The sequence below is a fragment of the Balaenoptera physalus genome, assembly GCF_965194825.1.
Source record: "Balaenoptera physalus genome assembly, chromosome: 3".
In the NCBI taxonomy this organism is placed as follows: Eukaryota; Metazoa; Chordata; class Mammalia; order Artiodactyla; family Balaenopteridae; genus Balaenoptera; species Balaenoptera physalus.
This window is the reverse complement of record NC_138890.1, coordinates 176,771,877-176,788,663: the sequence shown is the minus strand read 5'-3', so window position 1 is coordinate 176,788,663 and position 16,787 is coordinate 176,771,877. Positions and strand designations below refer to the sequence as shown.

At 57.7% G+C, this 16,787-nt stretch overlaps 1 protein-coding gene across 1 annotated transcript in view; it reads right to left on the bottom strand.

Annotated features, from left to right (window-relative positions):
- The window catches only part of SLC6A3 (solute carrier family 6 member 3), a 36,890-nt gene that overhangs the window by 14,012 nt on the left and 6,091 nt on the right, over positions 1-16,787 (bottom strand). Inside the window, exons 3-7 of the mRNA XM_082456359.1 lie at positions 14,641-14,866; positions 10,283-10,421; positions 8,374-8,508; positions 4,634-4,737; positions 3,061-3,185 (exon numbers count right to left, since the gene is read on the bottom strand). Coding sequence (XP_082312485.1) covers positions 3,061-3,185; positions 4,634-4,737; positions 8,374-8,508; positions 10,283-10,421; positions 14,641-14,866 — 729 coding nt within the window. The remainder of the gene's footprint in view (positions 1-3,060; positions 3,186-4,633; positions 4,738-8,373; positions 8,509-10,282; positions 10,422-14,640; positions 14,867-16,787) is intronic.

Genomic DNA, 16,787 nt, shown 5'->3' with positions numbered 1-16,787 from the left:
GGGAGTGGGACTGCTGGGTCAGGATGGGCACATGTGGGAACCACACCTGCTCTCTTACCCCCGGCAGGTTGGATCTGGGTGGAGGTGGGGATGGAGCGGCTCAGGACTCAACCAAGACTCAGGCACTTTGGCTGCAAATGATCCCAAAGTAAAAAAAGATGCCCACAGGAAACTGCTAGTTGATCATTTTCATGGTTAACTTAAAAAGACGTGCCATGTAGCTCACTGGCACGGTCTCCCGAGTACTTGATCACAGAGGTGTGACATAACTTCTCCGGTTCCCTTGTCCTCAGCGGGGCCTGTGTCGGGTGCCAGCTGTTAGGAACAGGGCACTTACTGATCCTTCTAGAGAATCAAACAAAGGCCAGAGCCAGGGTCCATCTCCCAAGGTCTCTTAGGAGCCCTGGTGTCAGGCCTGTGCTCTGCGACTCCCAACCCCACGGAAGGAGCAGGGTTTCCGGTGTGGAACGAAGGGGTGGCTCGTTTGAAAAGCTCTAAAGTCTAAATGCCACAAACCCAGGAAGATAACCATCTGCTCGGCTGAACGTAAGGCCAATATCCTCACCTTTCATTTCTGTTCCTGGGTTAACATTTCACCCTGTTTTCTTGAGAATTAGAGCTATAAATGACATTTACTTTGCTTGTCACGGAAATGCATAGAATACATTCAGCTTACTTTCAGGGGTTAATGGAGGTTCTTGCAAACTATTGCTATTTATCATAATAAAGGGCAAAAGAGCGGTGAAAATGCATAAATGCAACAGTGAGTAAATTTCACTGCTCTGTATTTATTTGCATTATGTTCCCTTTCTCCTGCCTATATTGGATTTTTTTTTTTTTTCCTACAGGAAAGAGTATGGATTTGGAAACACTTGCTGAGATTTCATCCCAGCCCCCAGCTTTCCCACCGCAGTCTTGGAGGGGTCTGCCTGCCCCGTCTCCAAACCTCTGTTTCCTGCTTTCAAAGTGCAGCTCCAAATGGGACCTAATGAAACTTCAAAGCTTTTGCACAGCAAAGGAAACCATAAACAAGACGAAAAGACAACCCTCAGAATGGGAGAAAATATTTGCAAATGAAGCAACGGACAAAGGATTAATCTCCAAAATGTATAAACAGCTCACGCAGCTCAATATTAAAAAAACAAACAATCCAATCCAAAAATGGGCAGAAGACCTAAATAGACATTTCTCCAAAGAAGACATACAGATGGCCAAGAAGCACATGAAAAGCTGCTCAATATCACTAATTATTAGAGAAATGCAAATCAAAACTACAATGAGGTATCACCTCACACCAGTTAGAACGGGCGTCATCGGAAAATCTACAAACAACGAATGCTGGAGAGGGTGTGGAGAAAAGGGAACCCTCTTGCACTGTTGGTGGGAATGTAAATTGATACAGCCACTATGGAGAACAGTATGGAGGTTCCTTAAAAAACTAAAAATAGAATTACCATATGATCCAGCAATCCCACTACTCGGCATATACCCAGAGAAAACCATAATTCAAAAAGACACATGCACCCCAATGTTCATTTCAGCACTATTTACAATAGCCAGGTCATGGAAGCAACCTAAATGCCCATCGACAGACAAATGGATAAAGAAGATGTGGTACATATATACAATGGAATATTACTCAGCCATAAAAAGGAATGAAATTGGGTCATTTGTAGAGATGTGGACAGATCTAGAGACCGTCATACAGAGTGAAGTAAGTCAGAAAGAGAAAAACAAATATCGTATGTTAACACATATATGTGGAATCTAGAAAAATGGTACAGATGAACCGGTTTGCAGGGCAGAAATTCAGACACAGATGTAGGGAACAAACGTATGGACACCAAGGGGGGAAAGCGGAGGGGGGTGGTGGTGGTGGTGGGATGAATTGGGCGATTGGGATTGACATGTATACACTGATGTGCATAAAATTGATGACTAATAAGAACCTGTTGTATAAAAATAAAATAAAATAAAATTCAAAATTTCAAAAAAAAAAAAAGTGCGGCTCCCAACACTCAACTTCTCAAGAACCGGATGGGCTGACGGGGCCGACCCGCTGAGAGCTCAGGGCGCAGGTGGGGTTGGCCCTCTGTTCCCCTCAGCCCCTCCCTGAAGGCCACCCTCCCGCTCAAGAGTGAGAAGACCCAGGAGGAGATCAGTCCCCCAGCCCCGGGGAGAAGAGGGGCTCCCCAGGGGAAGGGAGGGGACCAGCCCTGAGCGGACCGGTCCCGGGGGAGGGTCCTCCTGGCTCACGCACAGAGCGATCCTGCAGGCCGGTGAGGGTGGCAGCGTCGCGGGAGGCCTCGGGGTCCTGGACTGACCTAGCTTCAGGCTGCCTAAGCTGTGACTTTCTGCCCAGCACCCCGGGGGCTCTCTCCTGCGGCGCCCAGCTCGGTCCCTGCGTCACCTGGGCCCATGCCCTCTCCCGCCCACTCCCCCTCAGCTAACTTCCTAGTTTGCAGACACTCCGTGTCCGTGTCGGCGTGGGGAGCAGGTTGGGAACATGGGTCTCTCTTGTCACCGTGTCCAGAGACTTCAGGGGACTCTCGGCTATTATCCAAATCCCATCTACACGTGCCACGGCCACGGGGTATTTGGAGGAAAAGCTTTGGAACAGATTAACTGCTATGTCCAAACCAGCCCAGCTTCCTTCTGGCTGACCACACCGAGGTCCGTGCCACTTGGAACAACTCGGAGCCCTGAACTTCACGTCCCTGGCCAGGTGTAAACAACGGCGGGGGCCGCCCAGGGAGGGGAACCAGACCCTCGTCCTGCAGCCGAGTGGCCTCTGCAAGGAGCACAGGGACAAGGGGCAAACATGCGGCAGCCTCTGCGTGCAGCACGGTGGTCCGAGGGGGCAGGAGCGGGGGGCGCGGGGAGGCGGTGGGTGCGCTGCACCCAGGATCCTGTTCTCAGGCACATCAGCAGCTCTTGGGAAGGGCTCTGGAGGCCTGTGCATTTCCCTCTAGGTTTGCAGGGAAGACACTCGTCAAGAACTGGGCAGCCTGAACCTCGGGAGTGGGTGGGGGGGGGACCTGCCGGCCCCGGGGCACTCACCGTCCTTGGCCACGTCCCCGATGGGCACACTGTGCTTCTGGGCCATGTACCCCAGGAAGGAGAAGACCACGAAGCCGGAGGAGAAGCTCGTCAGCGAGTTGACGGAGGTGGTGATGATCGCGTCTCTGCAGGAACAAGACGCGCTGTCTCAGCACCCGGCCTGGAGCCGCTGCAATTTTCAGTCATTATTCGTAATTTACTGCGTCTGGGGCAGGCAGCTCCGGGGGCGCTTCCCCAGTCGAGCAGGCCTGCCCCTCCTGCAGCCCCAGAGGCTGTCCAGAGCTGCCCTGAAGGAGGGAGGCTGGCACCCGGTGATGGTGACAGGACCTCCCACCTGGACCTCCCACTGAGCGGCTTTGGGCTCTGGCCAGACATTGGCCCTACGGTCCGTCCATGTTTGCCTGGGGACCAAGGGACTCTTGGGACTCCTGACTCAGTGCTGAAGGCGAGACAGTCCCACCAGCAAAGCTGGGGCTCCAGGTGGGCAGCACAGACGACCACAAGGGTCCCTACCCCTGCTCGACAGGGGCTGCCAGGCGGGGCTTTGAGATGTCTCCCGGGGAGCTTGCTAAGAAGAAGGTTCTGACGGGGCGGCTCTGGTGGGCCCCAGATGCTGTGTTTCCCATTCACTCCTGGGGGTCCAGTGCTGCCGGGCTGTGGACCCCACTGTGACGGCTGAGAATTCAGAGAGCAGGGGAGGAGGGGGTGCGGGGTCAGCCCTCCTGGTGCCCGAGTGGAAGGACGTTTGCAGCGTGCTCGGACCCAGGTGGGCACAGGGTGGGCGCTGGCAGGCGCTGTCTGGCCCTGCCATCCAGACTCCACCTTTGTGTGGCCCTCTGGGTAGCAGTCAGTCTGGCCATTTTGCTGTGCACACCGCCTTTGCATTTTTATCCTCATGATATGAAAGAGAATAAATACAGGCTCATGAAGGTCAAAGAAAGCAGTCCTGGATGAAATTCTTTCTCCGTTTTCAGAAGGACTTCAGGGCCAGCAAGTGGCTGCGGGTCGCTCAGGTCATCCGGGCTGGGCGGCCCCAGCTGAGATGCCGCCACAGCTCTGGGTACACAGTGCGGCCACTTTCCTGCTTGTCCTGCTTGCCGGGTCCCCGGCGGCCTCTGCACAGAGTCTGGGAAGCCCCTGGGGCCCAGGATCCCTAGGTGCAGGCCGGGTGGGGACACACGCAGGCCCTTCCTCGTGGGGCACGTGGGGGAGGAGACCGGCCCTGAGTGCTGGGAGGATGAGTCCGGCTGGGTGGGGCAGGGATGGAGGAGGGGGGCAGAGGAAGGGGCCTGGGCGGGGGGTGGGGGTGGGGTCCGGGAGGCCTCCTCCCAGGGAGGTGATCAGCATCTTCACCGCTTCAATGCTCCCTTAAAGCCACAGTCAACATTGTGCCTAGAGCTTCCCTGTTTAATTTCCACTTTAAAAGCCATTTGGCTTAGAGCTGCAAGCACAGCTCGCTCACTCTCCCCTCCCTTCATCCAGGGACACACTATTTCCTAAAGTCAGCGATGCCCCCCATCAGCTGTGTCCCCACCTGACCCTGCAGACCCTCTTGCGGGAGCCCAGGGCTCACCTGTAGCAGTTGTTGGTGAACTCGCTGTAACTGGAGAAGGCGATGAGTACCCCAAGCCCCACTCCCAGCGAGAAGCATATCTGGATGGCGGCGTCTATCCAGACCTGCGCGGGGCAGGGAGACAGACAGGGCGGCGGTGAGAGGTCCCTGCGGGGGCCCGGCCAGCCCAAGGACAGGGAGCGGTCCTGGGGTGGTCCCACAGACGGCCGCACCCTCGATGCCAGGGGCTCCAAGGAACAGGGTCGAACTTAAACTCGACATCATTGTCAACAAGCAAATGCCGTCTCAGGGAATAAACCTTTCCCGTGTTGCTGGCCTGAGAGAGCCTGATACACAGGGGGCTGCATCTTGTTGCAGGACCTGCGGTTTCCCATCACGCCAACTGGTGAGGGTTGGTCTGGCCCGTGACCCTGGTAACAGCAGTGATTTATGAAAACGCCGTGTGACCTGCGTGCCTCGATCAGACACGTGCCCGCCAACGCCCGCTTTCTGTCCTTCCCACGGAAGCACATGGTGAGTGCAGGGTGAGCACGCGGCGGGACATGCAGAAAGGCCTGTGGAGCCGACCGTGGCTCTGACACGGTGCGCTTGCTGGGGGTGGCGCAGGTGACATCCGGACGCTGACACACATGACAAGGGAAGGCCTGCAGTCGATACTGGACCAAGGAGGTATTTTAAAAGTCAGACACGACCCTCTTGGGTCAGGGTGATGTGGAGACCACCTGGTGATGGTGATGTGGGCCCCCTTGGCCCTGCACAGCCTGGGGCAGGGATGAGGAGGAGAGTGGAAACCCACCCTGGGGGACTGGCCAGACCTGCTGGGCCGGCGGGTCCTGGGGGCTGTCCCCAGAGCCCGTGGTGCAGGCCTGTGGGCCGGGGTCCTCAGGCAGTGACTCCAGAGCTCCCCAGCTGGGGACAGCTCAAGACCTAGAGTGGCCGGGTGGGCAGGGGGCCAAGGGGCCCCCTCGTGCTGGTCATCAGCCAGCCCGTCTGGGCAGGTAGCTGCAGACAGGAGCCGGTGTCGCCGGGGGACTCCTATCTCCTCTCAACCCCAGGTCCTCACAGTGGTCAGTGGCCACCCCAGAGCCTTTGCACGTGCAGCTCACCCATCAGGATACGCCTCCCGGCCATCTGTCCAGGCCTTTGCTTACTGCCGCTCCTAGGACCCAGCTCCAGACCCAGGCCATGGTTCACCCTGGGACCCGCCTGGGCAGCCTCTCAGAACTGACCTGGACTTGCCCTTCCTTTACTTCCCGGCCTCCTCTCTCCTGCTGGAATGGAGCCCTCCCGGACAGCACTCTGTCTGTCCCAGCCCAGACCCCGCCTGCCCGATGGAGCAGCTCCACGAGAGCTGCAGATGAACGACTGAGAGTCTGGACGGCCTGAAAGGGCTGGGCCTCTGGATGCCACTGAGGACAGAGACGCCGACCCCAAAGGCGGTCCCCTTCGTCCCCATGGGGATCTAGAAGTGGCCCCCAGGAGGCAGGGCAGCCTCCACGTCAGAGCAGCGCAGGGTCCCCGGCGCCACGGGCACAAGAAGGGACGGAGCCGACAGTTACTTCCGCCCCATCCGCTTGCTGGGCAGGCCCCTCAGTGGAACCTCCGCTCCCACCCGGCCTGGACCAGTGAGGACCTGGCCAGGCCTCTCCCTGCGGCCCCTCTGGACTGAGCCACCATGGCTGAACCCCCAGGGCGTGGTCAGGGACGAGCCTGGGATGGTGCTGGGGCCCTGTGCCCCGATCTGGGCCAGCCCCCAACCACAGCCCCTCGGGGCCTGTGGGACCTGGCCCCCCACTGCCAAGCCCCAGGGGAAGGGTGCCAGGGCCGCTCGGTCTCTGAGGGAGGCTGCCCTGAGCCTGGGAGAGGGCGTACAGGCAGCACCTGGGCCCGGAGCAGCCGTGGGAGGACAGCTCAGGACGGCCGCCAAGCTGGTGAGGCCCAGGCCCTGCCCTGTCCTGAAGGACGTGGTGCAAAGTCAGCCAGAAGAACCCCGCGGAGGGACCGGGAATGGCCCCACCCTCCGAGCTGGGACTGCATAGACCTGCCCTTCGGGGACCGCAGTCTCCCAGGAGCCCAGCGCTTGTGAGCCTGCTCTGTCCTGGTCTCTGCTCCTTCCCTCCCTAGCTCACGGGACTGTTAGAGGCAGGGACACTCAGGTGAGGTCCAGTCCTGTTGTGTCTCCGTTGCGCACCACCTACGCCTGTCCATCTGTCATCCATCCGTCATCTACCGCCTGTCTAGGATCTATCATCCGTCCACCTGAAATCTACTATCTGTCTCATCCCTCTGCCATTGTACCTCACTTGTGACAACCACCGGTTCCTACTGTTCTCTGCTTTCTTCGCACCCCTGGCACCTGTTTCGCGCACTCTCATGCTGCCTGCCCTTCCTGCCTGACGCCCCACTTCTCTTTGACTTCCAGATCACGCCCACCTGGCCTTGGACGCCCAAGGCCACCTCCTCCTGCCAGCACCCCCCAGCTGCCGCGGGCTTTCCCGAGGACAGATGCCCTGCTGACTTCTCCGCTCCCCGGGCTTGGCTCCGCAGCTGTGGGGCCCCGGACCCGCTGCTGGATGGTCTCTCCCTTTAGCCGTCCGTGGAGACCCGTGTGCTGCCCTCACAGCCTCGGTCCTCGGGTGGGCTGCCCAGCTGGTGCCCGGCACTGCTCGCGGCCGCCCTTGCCTGTGCGCTTATGGGGCCGAGACTGTGGCGCTTTCCTCTCGCTGCTTCTCAGCGCCCGACCTCCGCCCTGCCAGCTCCCCCCATTCCCAGGGCTCCTGGGGTCGGAGCCGCGTCTGCCTCTCCTTCTCGCCCTTCCTCCCCACTGCGGCCCCGGGGGTACCTCCTCCAGCCCGATGAGCCCCACAGCCGACTCTCTCACGACCTGGCAGCGTCAGGCCCCGGCCCCACACCTCAGCCGAGACCGCCCTCCCCCTCCTGCTGCCCCCGGTAACTCAGCCTCCCTGGGGCCCCTCCCTCTGCCCCAGTCTAGTCCACCTGATTTTCCAGTGACCCCCGCCTCCCGCCCATGGCCACCCTGCTACTGGGCCTGTGTCCCTGCCATGCTGCTGCCTCTCTCTCTCTCCAACCCCCGCCGCCCCGCCATTGCCGGCCGAGCCTCTTCTCTTCACGAGGTTGTCTTCTCATATTTCAACCCAGAATTACTTCTTCCTTTGCTGAAGAAACCTGCAGCCTGACTGTGGACTAAGTTTTGGCCACGATGCGGTCACGTCACGCCTTTGTGCCGGGGGCGCCGGGGTGTTTGACCCTCAAGGTCTGGCTCCCCGAGGGGGGCCCTGGTTCACGCAGCCTCAGCCCAGCTCCGAGGATGCATCCGGGGCCAGAGCTTGCGGCTGCGATCCAGCTGAGCGGCAACGCCCTCGGGCACAGACCGGGCGGCCCACAGGTGCTCATCCGAGGAAGCGGGAGCGTTCCTCCAGGGAGAGCGTGGCCCACAGCGAAGAGGTCGAGGGGCAGCCGACTCCCGCTCTCTCCCTGCAGAAACCTAGGCGACCTGTTCCCCTAATGGCCTTACTCTGGTCCATTCAGCTTCTCGCTGTGCCCACACGGCCCCTTCCCACCTGGACAGGGAACTCTGCTGGGTGGGCCCAGCACACAGCGGGCTGAGTGAGAATTGCTGGCCGGCTGCAGCCTTTGGGGTCTCCTGCCTGGGATGTAGAGCCCCACGAGCCACCTGGCAGGCCGCACGGACTGGGGCCGCGAGCGGAGGGCGTGCTCACCGAGGCCTCGCAGAGCCGATGGAAGTCCACGCTCAGGTACGCTCTGATGCCGTCCACGGCCCCGGGGAGCGTGACGCCTCGCAGAAGCAGCGCCAAGAGGACCACGTACGGCAAGGTGGCCGTGACCCACACGACCTGGGGAGAGCACAGCGTCACTGGGCCGCACCGGCCACCGGCTGGCGTGGCCGGGCACAGGGTCACCCTCATGGCTTGTGCTCAGAGAGGGGGACCTCGGATTGGGAAGCCCGGCCGCCCAAACGGTCACAGGACACCAGCTCAACAAGTGCCTCCTGGAGCGAGACTGTCCAGTGCCTTCTATCCTGTACGTTGTCTTTCCCAGGGATTAAAACAGGACGAACACTTTGGCAAGGAAGGAGCACTGCCTCTCTGCATTTGGGCCGTGGCAGTAGGCAGCAGTGGCTGAATCTCTGATGAGGGAGATGTGAGCGATTTGCACTGATGGTGCAAATGGGCACCTGGATCACTTGTGAAAGACGGACGCTGGGCCGCGGGGGAAGTGGAGGAGAGCACCTGTGGCCGTCGGAAGACACTCAGGTGCTGGAAGGTCCCTGCAGGCGTTAGCCCACGTGACGGGGACATTCTGGTCGCCGTTGCTTTGGGCGCCCAGATAATGACCAGAATATTTTCATCAGCAAAAATACGCTGTTGCGCTTGTCTTCATGCTGAAAGCACTCTCCTGACATCATTCTTCAACCACAGCCACCTGTCCCAACCCACCACGGCCCACCTGCCCACTCCCCACCCCACCACGGCCACCAGCCCACTCCCCACCCCACCACGGCCCACCTGCCCACTCCCCAACCCACCACGGCCACCAGTCTACTCCCCACCCCACCACGGCCCACCTGCCCACTCCCCAACCCACCACGGCCACCAGTCTACTCCCCAACCCACCACGGCCCACCTGCCCACTCCCCACCCCACCACGGCCCACCTGCCCACTCCCCAACCCACCACGGCCCACCAGCCCACACCCCAACCCACCACGGCCACCAGCCCACACCCCACCCCACCACGGCCACCAGCCCACTTCCCAACCCACCACGGCCCACCTGCCCACTCCCCAACCCACCACGGCCACCAGTCTACTCCCCAACCCACCACGGCCCACCAGCCCACACCCCACCCCACCACGGCCACCAGCCCACTCCCCACCCCACCACGGCCCACCTGCCCACTCCCCAACCCACCACGGCCACCAGTCTACTCCCCAACCCACCACGGCCCACCTGCCCACTCCCCAACCCACCACGGCCCACCTGCCCACTCCCCAACCCACCACGGCCACCAGCCCACACCCCACCCCACCACGGCCACCAGCCCACTTCCCAACCCACCATGGCCCACCAGCCCACTCCCCAACCCACCACGGCCCACCTGCCCACTCCCCAACCCACCACGGCCACCAGTCTACTCCCCAACCCACCACGGCCCACCTGCCCACTCCCCAACCCACCACGGCCCACCAGCCCACACCCCACCCCACCACGGCCACCAGCCCACTCCCCACCCCACCACGGCCCACCTGCCCACTCCCCAACCCACCACGGCCACCAGTCTACTCCCCAACCCACCACGGCCCACCTGCCCACTCCCCAACCCACCACGGCCACCAGCCCACACCCCACCCCACCACGGCCACCAGCCCACTTCCCAACCCACCATGGCCCACCAGCCCACTCCCCAACCCACCACGGCCCACCTGTCTACTCCCCACCCCACCATGGCCCACCAGCCCACTCCCCAACCCACCAGGGCCCACCTGTCTACTCCCCACCCTACCATGGCCCACTATCCCACTCCCCAACCCACCACGGCCCACCAGCCCACTCCCCACCCCACCATGGCCACCTGTCCACTCCCCAGCTGGCGAGCCTCGCTGCCTCACCTTCCCGGAAGTCTTCACTCCCTTCCACAGGCTGAAGTAGAGCAGGGCAATGACCAGCACCAGGCAGGCCGTGAGCTGCCAGCGGGGGGCGCCCAGGTCGCCAATGCCCTGGCTCTCGTGGAGGTGCAGCACGCCGCGCCTGGAGAGGAAGGAGATGGGGGTCCTGGGGGGCTGCCTCCCTGCCCAGAACTGGACCAGGGGGCTGCGCTTGTGCAGAGACCTGCCCTCCCCCACTCGGCATGGCAGCAGGGACCTGGCCTGATGGGCCTGGAGACCCCCACCCCTCGCCCCCCACCCCAGAAAGGCCAGGACCCCAGCCTAGGTGGAGATGCAGGGCCCACCCTCCAGGTGAGCAGAGCAGGTGGGCCACCGCACGCCGGGAGCCCACAGAAGCCCAGCCCTGGCCCAGGGCCACACTGTCAGAAGAAGGTAGACTGTGATAACTTAAAGACGTAGATTGCAAACCCTGTAATAGCCACTAAAAATTAAGACAAAGAGCTAGATGGACTTCCCTGGTGGTCCAGTGGTTAAGATTCCACGCTTCCAATGCAGGGGCCACGGGTTTGATCCCTGGTCGGGGAGCTAAGATCCCACATGCCGTGTGGTGTGGGTAAGAAAACAAAACAAAACAAGAAAAAAAGAGCTAGAGCTTATTAGCAAATGGAGTAGATAAAGTGGAAGCCAAAATAATTAATTAATTCCAAAGAAAATAAACAGAGGAAACAAGAAACAACCAGAGGGACAAGCAAGATGAAAGACTAAACCCCAACCATACTGATAATTATTGATTGGAAACACTCTAATTAAAAGACAGAGATTGTCATTGTGAATAAAAAAGTAAGAACCAACTCTGTGCTGTCTACATGAAACCCACTTCAAATATGATACATATAGGTTTAAAACATAAGGATGGAGAAGATATCCCATGTAAACACTATTCATAGGAAAGTTGGCATGATCATATTAATATCAGACAAAGCTGACATCAGAATGAGGAATAGGGACTTCTCTGGTGGTGCAGTGGTTAAGAATCCGCCTGCCAATGCAGAGACATGGGTTTGAGCCCTGCTCTGGGAAGATCCCACATGCTGCGGAGCAACTAAGCCCGTGTGCCACAACTACTGAGCCCGCGTGCCACGATTACTGAAGCCCGTGTGCCTAGAGCCTGTGCTCCGCAACAAGAGAAGCCACCACAATGAGAAGCCCACACGTCGCAACAAAGAGTAGCCCCCACTCACCGCAACTAGAGAAAGCCCGCGCGCAGCAACAAAGACCCGACGTAGCCAAAAAAAAGAAAAAGAAAAAAAGAATGAAGAATAGTACCAAGAGGGACATTTCATAATGGAAAAGGGCTCAATTAAAAGATTTGATATTCATAAACATGTGTGCACTTTAGAACAGAGCCTTAAAATACATGAATGAAGCAAAAACTGATAGAACTGTGAAGAGAAATAGGCAAATCCACAATTATAATTGAGATTTCAACACCCCTTTCACAGTAACTGATAGAACAAATAGACAGTAAGGATGTAGAAAACTTAAACAGCACTAGGAGCTAACAGGACCTAGCCAACACGTCTACCCAATGACGGCAGGATACACGTTCTTTTTAAGTGCATGTGGAATACTTACCAGGATAAACTATATATTGGGCAATATGACAAATCTCAGTATCTTTAGGAATAATGAGGTTTTAAAATATATTATCTCACCAAATTTGAATTAAATTAGAAATCAATAACAGAAATATATCTAGAAAACCTCCAAATATTTTAAAATCAAACAACAAACTTCTAAAAATCTCCTGTGAATCAAAGGAGAAATCACAAGGCAGATCAGGGAATACTTTAATACACAACATATTAAACGTGCAGGAGGCAGCTAAAGCAGTCTTTTAGAGGCAAGTTTGTAGGTTTAAATATATAGCTTTCTAATTTATATTAGAAAGTAGGTGAAGGTGGTTTTAATAAGTGTTTACGGAGTTGAGGGAAATTTAAAACTAGTTGGAGTTACAGGGGCCAATTTTGGGGTTTCCAAAGCCCACATGCACTTTGTAGCACTTACAGCTTTACTACTTCAATGACTATAGTTATCCTGGCCTTTATGGAATTTCATGGTGGGATGTGAGCTCCCTAATTACATGTGCCTTCAAGAACATGTAATGCTTTCCACAAAGATCCGCTTTATAAAGTGGGTTTACATTCCAGAAAACCCTTGCAGACCTGACAGTCAGTGGGGCCTGTCTTAGGGAAACCCAGTCACCACCGTTAGTGAAATCACCTGGTGTGTCATCAGTGCAGTTTAATAACTCATCGTGTCGTTAATGATCGACGACTTCGTCGTAAACCTTCAAAGGCCCCGCCTTTGTCCCAGGGTCACCTCCAACTACGGTTGGACATCTGCTCTTGCTAACAGCCCTTTATGTGGAGGGTTCAGGCAGCTTTCCAGCTCAATCTTTCTCTTCCAGACTTGGAATTTCCAAACACACTTCACTAGTCAGCTCTTTTTTTTTTTTTTTAATTCATCTATCACATATGTTTCCTTCTAGCATTCTTAATAATAAATCATTGACTAATCAGTTTTTTCCCTCTATTTTTCTCATCTGAAAAATCACTTAGATAAATCAACTCTTTCCACACCTCCCAAACAAAAGGTAAGTATCCCCAAATGGTCTCACCTGACACATTTGATACCTCTTAAAGCTTTCTAAACGTTCTAAATTACACCAAAATCCATCTTAAAATTGTAAAAGACACACTAGCTTGAAAACTTAGCCATCATTTTGTTGGTGAAATGATAACTTAAACCCAGCTCTAGCGAGAGCTGTCTCCGCACGTCTGTCAGTGGTGGGACGGGTGGGATGATCCCAGGCGCTCGCCCACAGCCATGTCTGTGTCTCCCCTTTCTGCTTTCTGGTGCAGGGGTCCCCACCCCTCCCTCTCTCTTTTCTGGTCCCCCGTCTCCCATCACACGCTAAACCTGAGACCTGGGCCACTGGTGAGAGTACTTGCAGCCTGGGCTTTGACCTGTCCATGAGATGCTCTTAAGTTTGGGAAATGCAGTAATGAACCGGCCGGCAGCAAGCTCCTAAGAATGCACAAGCAACTTTGATGAATGCTCTGCTCTTCTTTACTTGGACGAATCTATCATTTCTTGCTTGCTTGTCACTCTGAGTCCTGCCCACACACTCAGGTGACAGGGTCTGGGTTTCCATTTCTCACGGGTACGTCCGTATCGGTGTCTATCAGGCAGATCTAATGGGACCCATCCCAGGTGGACTCTCGTCTCCAGCCCGTCCTCTGAAACCCGCTCGCCCCCTCCTGAGAGCTCCTGGAGACCCAGGCCCTCACCCCCCAGCTTTGGACTCTCCCTCCTCTGGGCAGGCGGGTTCTCAGTGGCCCCTCTCTTCCCCCTTCACAGAACCTCCCTCCCTGCCCTCCCCAGACTCCTTCACTCTCTAACCCCAAACCGCCAAAAAGAGTATCTTCCAAAAAATAAAACAAGTCCCATCACACACAACCCTCGTCCCCACCCTAACCATGTTCTTCCTAATAATGCCTGAGAAAGGCACCCCATCCCTCCAGCGGTCCCCCCAGGCCCCTCAAACCCCGCCTCACTCCATTCCTGCCCATTGCTGCCACTTTCTGAAGCAGCCAATCCTGGAGATACGTTCCCCACGTGTGGCGGGGATCCTAGAGCAAAGGACTTAGACCCTGAGTATCTGAAACACGCAACTTCAGATGCTGAATGTCCGCAGGTTCCATGAACATCCCTTGCCCTCTGGCGGTGTCACTCCTACACCCACACGACAGATTCTCCCAGGGCCCGAAGGCTCAGTTTCTCTCCTGCACACCGGGTGTCTCACCCAGCTCCACAGGCCCCAGGAGTGGGACAGTGCCTTCCCTCAGGGAAGACCTCGGGCAACTGTCTGATGGTCCCGCCTCCGGCTGGAGGTCGGACGCAAGCGGAGGGAGAAGGGGAAGGTGACTGAGAAAGGGGAGCCCGGCCCCCTCTGGAGGAGGTGCTGCAGCCCCCGGAGCCCAGCCCCACACGCCTCCTCCCTGCGGCATCTGCAGGGTCACAGGCCATCCCCCCCAACAGACCCCAAAGGGCCGCAGGGAGCAGGCGGGGCAGCCCATCCAGTTTCCCTTCCCTGCGAGGTCTCCCTGCAGGAGCCGTGCTGAGCTGCTAGAGGTGGGGCCAGAAACAAGCCCACAAGAGCCCAGAGGAACGGGACGCGGCACAGGCCAGGGAGGGGTCCTCTCCACATCCTTGGGAGGCAGCAGGGGCGGGTGGCTGGCCCGGCTTCCCCCGCCCCACCCCCAGGGGTGTCATCAGACCCCGAGGCCCCCACTTACTCAAAGTACTCGGCGGCAGGGGTGGTCCTGAAGGTGTCATTGGGGTCAGGGCTGGAGGCGGGGGCGCGGGCGTCGGAGCAGCGGGGGCTGTTCCAGGTGTGGTTGCAGTGGGTCCAGGGCAGCTCCGTGGTGAAGGAGGAGAAGAGGTAGTGCAGCGCCCAGGCGATGATGACGTTGTAGAAGAAGCCGATGTAGAGTGAGATGAGGATGACCGTGTAGCCCACGCCTGGCGGGGAGAGCACGGCCCCATCAGCAGCTCACCCTTGCCCCTCCCCTCATGGGTCGCAGCTCCACCTGGGCTGTCCTGAAACCAGGCAGCGCCTTTAGACACGCCAGAGGACGAGGGAAAGGGTGGGTCCCAGACTTCGCGCCATGGGCAGAGAAGGGGCTGCCCACTTCCAAAACCATCCATGGCCCTTGACGTCTACCCAGACAGGTAGGGCTATCCAGCGACGCCCTGGTACAGCCAGGTCACCCGCAGACATACACGGTAACTAAGGGCCATCCATGGCTGTCCACCGTCACTCACAGCCAGTCAGGGTCATCCAGCCTCACTTAAGGTCATCTAGGGCCACTCTGGGTCACCCAGGGCAACTCAACCCAGGGCTATCCAGGGCCACCGGCCAAACAAAACCATCAGAATCATCCGCAGGCACCCAGGACCACCCAGGGCCATCTAGGAACAACACCAAGTCGACAAAGGCCACCCCAAACCACTCAGGGTCACCTAAGGCCATCCAGGGCCACCCATGCCAATAGGGCTATGAAGGCCATCCAGGGTCACCCAGGGATGCCCAGTGCCTCCCAGAGCCATGCAGGGCCACCAATAGTCACTAAAGGATAACTAGGGTCTTTCACGCTCTTCCACAGCCACCCAGGCTCATCCAGGACCATCCAGGGCCTCCAAGACAGTCCATGCCTCCCTGGGCTACCTAGAGCTATCCAGGACCATTCATGGCCACCCACAGCTAACCGTGCCCCTCTAGGCCACTCAGGGCAAACACAGTCAGCTGGGTCTACCCAACATCACCCAGGACCATGCACGACCATCCAGGGTCTCCAAGGGTCACCTATGACCACACAGGGCCCCCCAGGGCTCGTCAGAGTGCCCTCTCCAGGATCACAAGCCCTGGAATTTGTGACAGTCCCTGAGGGGCTCCTGGCTCCTGAAGCAGAACAGAGTGGTGAGCAGTCTTTGGAGACGCATCTTCCTGGCTGTGGTGGACGGGTGGTCTGGCCGTGAGACCTCCTCCCTGTTCAGTGCCGGACAAGCAGTGCCGGGTCCCATTACCGTGGGTCACTGTGTCAGGCTCCACGCAGAGCTCTCTTGTTTCAGCGTTCTTTCCCGGCTTTGTTGCTATGACTAGTTTGGGCTATAACGATAACTTCACTGTCTTAGAACCTGGTGGGCGCCCTGCCCTGTCTTGCCTGCCTGTGGCCGGGGAGGAGCTCGTCTTCAAGCCGACTTTTTCGGGGAGTGGCTTGGCTCGTCTTTTATGGGTCTAGCCCTTAGGAGAAGCTATTTTCCTGCTCAGGACACTTCACTAAAATTCTCTTCCTACCCTGAAAGCAAAAAGAGAGGGACTACAATTTATTTATGTGTAGATATTAAACAGATCCAGTATCAGGAGTGATCTATTTAAAAGCAAACAACCCCTGGTACGTGGTCCCTCTTGGAAAACGTGCTCAGCAGCAGCAATGACAAAACCCAAACTGCTCCTTCAGAAGGCCTTCTCCCGCGTGGACTCGTCCATGTGAAATGAGTCTTGACTGCACTTCTGCTCCCTGAGCTCCTTCGGAGAGGCTGGCTCCCCGTGAACTCGCCCCGGCAGCCACGTTGGCGGAAGCCACGCTGCTTCCACTGCGTCACGGAAGGTGTTCCTTGGTGGTGAGCCGGCCGTGGGCGCCTGCCCGGAAATCGTTGGAGGGTGACAACGCCACACACCAACTCCTCCACTTGAAGTTTGGGGAACTCAACGGAGCCTTTGATCAAACACTAAAGCAGATCCAATCCGGTGTCAGAGAGAGAGCTGCCTTCACCTCTGGTTCTTCTGAACCCACCGCCGTGTGGATAGCCCTCCGCTGGGCAGGCCAGGTTTCTCGCTGTCACAGCAGAGGGACAAGGGTGCCCCGGGCTGATGGGGCTC